This window comes from Myxocyprinus asiaticus, chromosome 41 (genome assembly GCF_019703515.2).
Source record: "Myxocyprinus asiaticus isolate MX2 ecotype Aquarium Trade chromosome 41, UBuf_Myxa_2, whole genome shotgun sequence".
NCBI lineage: Eukaryota > Metazoa > Chordata > Actinopteri > Cypriniformes > Catostomidae > Myxocyprinus > Myxocyprinus asiaticus.
In genome coordinates this window covers 13,404,811-13,414,011 of record NC_059384.1, presented here as the reverse complement: position 1 = coordinate 13,414,011, position 9,201 = coordinate 13,404,811, and the positions used below count along the sequence as shown (strand labels likewise).

Genomic DNA, 9,201 nt, shown 5'->3' with positions numbered 1-9,201 from the left:
TGTTCTGACCCAAAACTGAATGGATAGCTTCAGAAGTCATGGATTAAACCACTAGAGTAATATTGATCCCTTTTATGCTGCGTTTATGTTTTCTTTTTTTTTCTTTTTCTTTTTTAGCTTTTGGTCACCCTTCACTTACATTGGACCTACAGAGATGAGATATTCTTCCAAAAATCTTTGTTTGTGTTCAGCAGAAGAAAGAAAGACATACACATCTGGGATGGCAGATGGAGTATATGATGTGAGAATTTTCATTTTTGCTTGAACTATCCCTTTTTGTTTATTTATTTATTATTATTTTTATTTTTATTTTTTTGTGATTTTCTCCCCTTTTCTCCCCAATTTGGAATGCACAATTCCCAATGTGCTCTAAGTCCTCATGGTGGTGTAGTGACTCACCTCAATCTGGGTGGCGGAGGACGAATCTCAATTGCCTCCGCGTCTGAGACTGTCAATCCGCACATTTTATCACGTGGCTTGTTGAGCACGTTACCGCAGAGACGTAGTGCGCGTGGAGGCTTCACGCTATTCTCCGTGGCATCCACACACAACTCACCACATACCCCACCGAGAGTGTGAACCACACATTATAGCAACCACAAGGAGGTTAACCCATATGACTCTACCCTCCCTAGCAACTGGGCCAATTTGGTTGCTTAGGAGACCTGGCAGGGGTCACTCACACCCTGGATTCCAACTCGCAACTCCAGGTGTGGAAGTCAGTGTCAATGTTCGATGAGCTACCCAGGCCCCCAAACTATCCCTTTAATAACATTCTGTTCTTTTTTTTCTTTTCTTTTCTTTTTTTTAAACAAACATAAATAATTTTTGTAGCTGATTTGCTAGTGAGCATATGCAGATCCAACTTAAGGATGTCAATGGTGTTTCATTGGTGAAACACCTCAATTGATTCAATGGTGAATCAATGGTTCAGGTGGCTGTTATGTATGCTGTTAATTCTGAACATTGAGTTTTATAAATGTGGACCTGAAAAATTATAGGAATAAAATGTTCTTGTGAAATACCTATTTTTTTTTTTTTCTTCAAAATGCATTGGTAAGTCGCCATATTTGTCACACCATGGGATTTAATGTAATAGCAGTTGTAGATTTGCACCATAAGATGGCGACCTTGCATCAGCAAGAAAATTCATCAACTCGTACTTCTTCAACATTTTAAGAATCCGGCAGACTCTATTAGGTCCTAACCCCTAAAATGTTTTAAAAGGTTTTACTAAAACCTATCCTTTAATCTTCTTCCCAAGTCCACTTTAAAGTAAATTCTGCCACATAATGCGTGTCCATCTTCAGACATCAGACAAACCGAACATCTCCCACCAATGCACAAGCACTATTGCCACTGAAACCCAATGAGCCTTGTTGGTAACCATGTTAAACTGGCCTAAAGTTACCTGAGCTCTTCACTAGCTCCATGTATAATTTATCTCCTCAGTAATCTCCTCACCTTCAGAGAAGGAACTTGACTCCATTAGCCCGTCTACCTGCACTGGAGAAGGACTAAAGTTCGGAGGCTATTCCCTTAAACAGGTAATAAATCTAATGACCGTCTATGGAATTTACTTCAACGTTGATGTACTCATACCCATTTTTGCCTCACACTTTTTCAACTGTCAGCCACTGAAAACCTTCAGTGAGATGTGAAGGCTGTATAATTTTTAGAACTATTTAATAATCAATGAAGGCTCATTACGAAAGATGGAATTATTCAGGCGTGGGGGTTGAAGGTTATCAAAGAATCCATGCCAAAACCTTGTATTGTACAGGTATATTTCTGTATATTCTTGCCTGCAATAACCTTAAAGTTGATGCTAGTTCTTACAAACAGCAGGATTGTTTGAGAACTATTGCAAACAAAGTGTCTACAAGGTATGTATTGTCTATATCAGTAGACACAAGGTCTAGGGCCTAGGCCGATGTGGAAAGAGTGACGTTACTATGAGACACAAACCAAACGTCATTTGTATCTTGCTTACCACACAGGAGAACCTGACCTACTGTCTTATACAATTTACTGACAGCTTCTTTTGATGTGAAGGTAATGGTTAGATCATGACTGAACAAAGGCAACGAGCCCTGTCCACATCAGGGGAGGCTTTATACCAGGTTCTTGGCCTTGACAAGAACTGCACCCATGATGATATCAAGAGGTCCTACAGGTAAGATGTGACTCGCAATGCCTATTTTCCCATTTGTGTATAGAAAGGTTGTCCTGAGATGGACTGCCTTTCGGTTTTGGTTACTTTTAAAGGAGTTCAGTGTGTTGTTAGATAATACTCGGGGTGAACAAGGGAGCAAAAGCGTGAGAGAGAGAAATTGTAAATCTGCGACTCATTCTTCTATAATCTCAGCCTTTGGTTGCGGAGAAGGTGCATGAATATAATATGACTTCCACAAATCTAAAATATTCATTATGCTGCTGAACAGATGGCTTGCCTTATTTTACTGGGATCAGGAATGATGATGGAACCTTATAGATGAGACAAGATGAGATGGGTGAATGAGATGAACGTGTGCGTGTATAAATGGTTCTCCACTACAACTTAGATAATACCGTAGAAACTTGCATTTCTTGCCTTTGGTGAGAATAGCATGACTCTGAGATTATAATTGTAGTCCCACTTGTCTGTTTGCATAACAACAGCATTAAAGCATTACCCGACATTGTTATTGTGATTTGTCGAAATTGCAATCTTGTTATATGTACCTTTTCTATTTCAATCCAAAAGGATGACAAGTGTGAACATTTTATTAACATATGTATTATTATTGATGAACTTCTTGTGCTTCTTCTATATCTTGTACTCTAAAACATGAAGGCAACAAGTAGGAGAGCTTCATTAGACAAATTGATTTCAAACACCATACTGATGTTCCAACAATTATAGACTCTAATTGCTCTAATTTACATGTTGTTCAAATAGGCATTTAAATGGTTAGCGTTTTAACAGAACTTGTTTGTGTTTAATGAATATATAATTATCACAACTCTGGCAGACACCATTGGCGTAATCAAAAATTAACAAGCAAGCGTGCTTGGAGAATTATAAATTGTTGATGAGAAATTACATTTTTTGGTTGAGCTAAAAAAAAAAAAAAGCAAGAATATAAATCTTATGTTCATGTAATGCTTTTTAAGGTGAAATTATTGGTTGAAATACTAATTGCTTACTCTGAGGTATTAGTAAAAATTTAAAATTTCATTTGTATTGGTATAATTAAAAGGATAGTGCACCAAAAAAATGGGAATTCTGTAATCATTTACTCACCCTCATTTTGTGTCAAACACTATGACTTTCTTTTTTCAGTGGAACACAAAAGAAGATTGTTAGGCAGAATGTTAGTCTCAGTCACCATTCACTTTCATTGTATAGGAAAAGGTGCATTAGATGTTCCACTGATGAAAGAAAGTCACACAGGTTTGGAACAACATGAGGGTGAGCAAATTATGACAGAATTTACATTTTTAAGGTGAACGATCCCTTTAAGCAGCTTTCCTTGACTTTTAACAAGATCCTTTTTGAGCTCACACAAACTACATTTTTATTGTTTAGTGTCTGGTCATCCAGTACCACTTTGAACATAAAGATATTACATTTTACAACATCATAAAATATCAGATGACCTCTTTGCTGCAGACTTCAGAAAACTGCTTCACAGAGTTTGAACAAGTTGGCATTCATTCACAGCAGATATGGATCGAGTTAAGAGACAGAGTCATTTGCAATGCACCGCTGGTTATAATGGGAAAAAAATGTCAGACTGGGTGACGTTCCTCTCTTCACCACTCCTTGTGTGCTAAGGAGCTATTCGAGGCACTAATGGGGTCTGCAGTCTTGCCGACACATAGACAGGTCAAGCCGTGTGCACATAAGACAGCTCGCTGCTAAAGATCACACCCTACTGAGATCATCAAACAGAGAGGCAGCATTTTAAACTGGCACATGTTAATGAGTCTGCTCTTGCCGAGTCCAAAACTAGTTTCTTTTTTAATGTCACTTCAAATCTGTCATTCTCATTAGGAGAATCCATAGAAAAATAAGTTGGTCACAGACTAAATGCACATTCTCACTGAAATTCGGTGTAAATAGTTATATTTCTGAGGTCATATAAATATGTTTAATATATAATGGAAGCATATACATACAGTGGTTCTTTAAAATGTATGTATTACATTGTGTTAGATAACAAAATATCAAACCAAGTGGCATCTGCAGACAAATAATGCTAGACCTTTTCTCATAACTAACTTCACTTTAATGAGCCATTGTTTCATTTAAAAAAAAAAAAAAGAAGTCATTTTTAGTGGATGTATAAAGTCAGTGACTCTCAAGTTCACACAGGTGTCCTAGCAGAGTAACCACAAGTGTAGTTTTTTACATTAACAATGGACATGTTCCACAAAGTACTTGTCTTACCAATTAAAAACTAATAAACTTAAAACTAAGTTTTTTTAGTGCAATGTTTTGTATGTAAAGCGTGCTTGTGCTATATTACTTTCTATAAGAGGAATGCCGCTTGTTTTGATATTTTGTTATAGAATGCAAATCATTCATACATTTTCAAGTATAGCTTAAAAGGATAGTTCACCCAAAGATTCAAATTAAATAATGTAAAATGTTAGCCCCAGTCACCATTCATTTTCACTGTATAGAAAAATATGCAATGAAAGTGAATGGTGACTGAGGCTGAAATTCTGCATAACATCTCCTTTTGTGTTCCACTGAGCAAAAAAAGTCATACAGGTTTGGAACAGCATGCGGGTGAGTAAATAATGACAGAATTTTCATGTTTGGTTAAAGTGTCCAAATACATTTTGGGGGCCACTGTATGAACCTGGTAGTGTGTTTCTACAAAACTTCTCTCCGGTACCTTTGAAAAATCAAGTATAATAGTGGCAAAAAGCTACAGGTGCATGGCTAAGAAGACCTCAAATGAACTCTAGGTCTGTACTGATCTGAAGCTTTCTTCCAGGGAATTTTGAAAGTTCAATGAAAGTTTTTGTTTATGTCCTTGCCTACATTTTAGGAAGCTTGCTTTGAAATATCATCCTGACAAGAACCCAGAGAACCCAGATGCCACTGACAAATTTAAAGAGCTCAACAATGCCCATGCGGTGCTGTCTGACATCACTAAGAGGAACATTTATGACAAGTACGGATCCCTGGGCCTCTATGTGTCGCAGCAGTTTGGAGAGGAGAATGTGAACACATACTTCATGCTATCCAGCTGGTGGGCTAAGGTACAGTATAATTTCTCCCCTATTTTGTTTCTGTTTCATTTTATATATATATATAAACTATTAAGACATAATAAGGTAGAAGATAAGTAATATTGTAATGTTAACATTGCAATGTGAATAATAACTAACAAAATGTTGCAATGTTGCAAAATGAACCAGTTGATCAAACAATAAGTGATAATCTTTAAAAAATGAATTACTTAATAGCTATTTTGTTCACACTGTACATTACATAGTGTTCATGTTACAGCATATTTACATAAGTAAGGAAGGACTGAGTAATAATGTATTTTATGTTATTTTGTAGGGAAGCTTGCAATTTAACATTTGAGTAACACTTTAGAATACATTTGTATACATTAACATTAGTTAATGCAATAGTTAACATTGCCTTACAATAAATAATACATTTACATAACTTAATAATCTTGATTAATGTGAATTGCTACATGTACTAATACATTTTTAAAGGAATACTCGGGGTTCAATACAAGTTAAGCTCAGTTGACAGCATTTGTGGCATAATGTTGATTACCACAAAAATTATTTTGACTCGTCCCTCCTTTTCTTTAAAAAAAGCAAAAATCGAGGTTACAACGAGGCACTTACAATGGAAGTGAATGGGGCAAATTTTTCTGTCATTTTTAGGGTTGTTTAGGGTTAACAACATCATGTGGTCATGGCAACAAAGAGACTAAATGGACACTGTAACTGATTTTTGCTTTTTTTTTTTTTTTTTAAAGAAAAGGAATGGCAAGTCTAAATTAATTTTGTGGTAATCGATATTATGCCACAAATGCTGTCAATTGAGCTTAACTTGACTATGACATAAGTTAATGCATTATAAACTAACACAAACTATTACCAAAAGTAGACCCATTTGTAAATGTACATTTACAAAGGTTAATAAATGCTGTAAAAAATATATTGTTCACTGTGAGTTGAAACCCAATGCATTAAATAATATTAATGCATACAACCTTACAGTAAAGTGTTTCCAATGTGTGATATGTGTAACATGGGAACTGTAATGTAAGTGTAAGTGTTGTTTTTAATTATTTTTGCTTCTGAATTTAGCGCTAATGGTGTGTGTTTGTCTGATAATGAACTTTCTCATTTGTAGGGTCTGTTTGCCATCTGCGGCTTGCTGACAGGTTGCTATTTCTGTTGTTGCCTGTGCTGCTGTTTCAACTGCTGTTGTGGGAAGTGCAAACCCCACACACCTGGAGATGAAGACACTGAGTTATACGTGTCTCCTGAAGACCTAGAGGAGCAGATTCGTACCGACAATGAGAGAGGAGGTACAGCACAAACTCTTAATGTGTTTCAGGAAAGCATTTACTTTAGGCGGTCACACTCTTTAAAAGGGTAAATGGGCAGTCACTCTACAGCCAGAGTAAAAGTGGTTGAAAATGGTAAACGGCATCCCAAAACTACTTCATAACACATGTAGCTAAAAAACACATTTTGTAGATTGGTTTCTATAAGAGTGTCTGCTTAATGCCTCAGTTGAAAATGTTTCGCTGGTAATCTTCAAAACAGATGAATTTAAGAAAATAATCTGCAAATGGGTCTTTCTATAATGAATTCACCATTGCTTCATATTATTACATTTTCTTATTACAAAAGTGTATAAAGTATTTTTTAACAGAAACAGGATTTGATGTTGAACATCATGACTTATGAGTGGAAGGAAGAGCTCAACAAAAATAATAAGTCATCCTATTTACCTAAATAAATAGACTAGATACTTTCGAGCCAGATGTTTGGATATAATACATTGTGCTTCTGCCAGTGAGCTGTAGGAGGTAGATTTGCTGTTGCAGTTATAATTACAGTCTGAGTCATTTCTCAAAGTGTGTTTGCATACTAGTTTTTTTTATAGCATTCTCACAAAAATAAACAATGTTATGTTTCCTTCATTTGAAAAGCAGCATGTAAGATGGTACTGACAAAAATAGCTTTCTTTTTTCTTATATTTGCCAAATAGACCCTTGCAGCATTTTTTCATTGAAAAATACACTGTTGGACAAATCAAAGTTTGTTTACTCTACCATTTTGTTAACTTGCATTCACCTGCCAAGGCTGAGAATACATAGAACACAAGACATAAAAATACTGACACTGATGCTGTGTTGATTGTATGCACCAGCTTCATAGCATTTACATTAGTGTAGCAAAAGGAAAAAATGCACTAAAATAAAACGTAATGTTTTAAAGTCATTTCCTGCTCAAGACGTCTATAAAAATTCACTCCATCGTCTTTCAATCAGAAACAGTCTGGGCACAGAAGAGCACAATAACCTCCCTCACCATTAGGTAAGCCAGTGGACAGTGGGCTGCCCTTCAAACCAGTGATACTGTGCCAGCATGAGGTCATAAAAGTGCAGCCAGCAGGGGCAGACTAACAACAGATTGCTGGGACGTCCTTGGAGCATACAAAACACTTTTCATTTCAGCAGGAAGTTCAATTAGGAGTGTGAAAAGGCATGACATTAGACAAAGTAACCTCTTGTTTTTTACATTTTGATCATATGTGACCTCTTTTACCTGTGATTTTGGTCTTCCAGATGGCGACACTCCAATTGTGCTTCAGCCAACCAATGCTAGTGAGAAGACCCAGCTGATTGGCGATGGACATAGAACATACACCTAAAAGCAGAAGGGTCATGATAGATACTAATTTTAAAATTATTTTTGAATATATTGAAATATATCTTTTACAGTATATCACTTAAGTCAAAAAATACTCAACTTCTTAAACTTTGTTTAACCATGCTGTCTGTAAATAACAGATATTAAACTATTCTTGTGCTTTATGTGCAATTATTACATAAAACAGATCATGAGATGACACCTGTGAATCATATATTAAATAATATATTGTCCTTTTTATTTGGGATGGAATAAAAGTACAGCTTATATAGGTTTTCACAAAAATCAGGCATTTATGTACCTTTACCAGAGGTTTTCAAATAACATATTTTATTTGTCTTCTGCCATATGTACTCTGCATCAATATAGGATCTTGCTTGTGTCAGTAATTAAATTAATTGTGCAAACAACTGCAAATGACAAAAATTCTTAATTAATTACAAACTGAGATAATTTGACTTGCATGCCCTAATGCTCTTGTTTCAGACCTGTTCTTTACAAATTATTTATTATTTTAAAAGGATAGTTTGCTGAACACAAACAAATATCTCAGCTCTGTAGGTCCTCACAATGCAAGTGAATGGTGGCCAGAATTTTGAAGGTCCAAAAAGCATATAAAGGCACCATAAAAGTAATCCATATGACTCCAGGGTTTTAATCCATATGTTCAGTAGCAATACGATAGATGTGGGTGAGAAACAGATTAATATTAATAAATCCTTTTTTACTATAAATCTCCACTTTCACATTCCTCTTCTTTTGTTTTTGCCAATTTGCATTCTTTCTGCATATCACCACCTACTGAGCAGGAGGAGAATTTATGGTAAAAAAAAACAACTTAAATATGAATCTGTTTCTCACCCACACCTATCATATTGCTTCTAAACATATGGATTAAACCACTGGAGTCATGTGGATTAATTTTATGCTGCCATTATGTGTTTTTTTGATCTTCAAACTTCTGGCCACCATTCACTTGTATTGTATGTACCTACAGAGCTGAAATATTCTTCTAAACAATCATTCTTTGTGTTCAGCAGAAGCAAGAAAGTCATACATATCTAGGATGGCATGAGGGTGAGTAAATGATGAGAGAATTTTCATTTTTGTGTGAACTATCCTTTTAACTCTTTCAGTCTACAGTTTAAATTACAAAAAACACAGGATCACTGCTTTCAAAATCAAAAAAATATTATTTCCTTCGAGCCGGATTCGAACCAGCGACCTAAGGATAACAGCACTTCCTCTACAGTCCTCCGCTCTACCAACTGAGCTATCGAAGGAATA

General features: G+C 35.7%; 1 protein-coding gene and 1 non-coding gene across 2 annotated transcripts; one reads left to right on the top strand and one right to left on the bottom strand.

Annotated features, from left to right (window-relative positions):
• The first annotated feature begins 2,053 nt into the window (after positions 1 to 2,053).
• On the top strand, positions 2,054 to 8,026 carry LOC127432135 (dnaJ homolog subfamily C member 5-like). The gene is made up of 4 exons (XM_051682969.1): positions 2,054 to 2,176; positions 5,046 to 5,259; positions 6,383 to 6,560; positions 7,830 to 8,026. Exons 1-4 carry the CDS (start codon positions 2,070 to 2,072, stop codon positions 7,913 to 7,915), a joined length of 585 nt encoding a protein of 194 aa, XP_051538929.1. The 5' UTR covers positions 2,054 to 2,069; the 3' UTR covers positions 7,916 to 8,026.
• Positions 8,027 to 9,111: 1,085 nt separating this feature from the next.
• On the bottom strand, positions 9,112 to 9,197 carry trnay-gua (transfer RNA tyrosine (anticodon GUA)). The gene is given in 2 exon segments: positions 9,112 to 9,147; positions 9,161 to 9,197. It is a non-coding gene; the product is annotated as a tRNA-Tyr (tRNA).
• Positions 9,198 to 9,201: the final 4 nt, after the last annotated feature.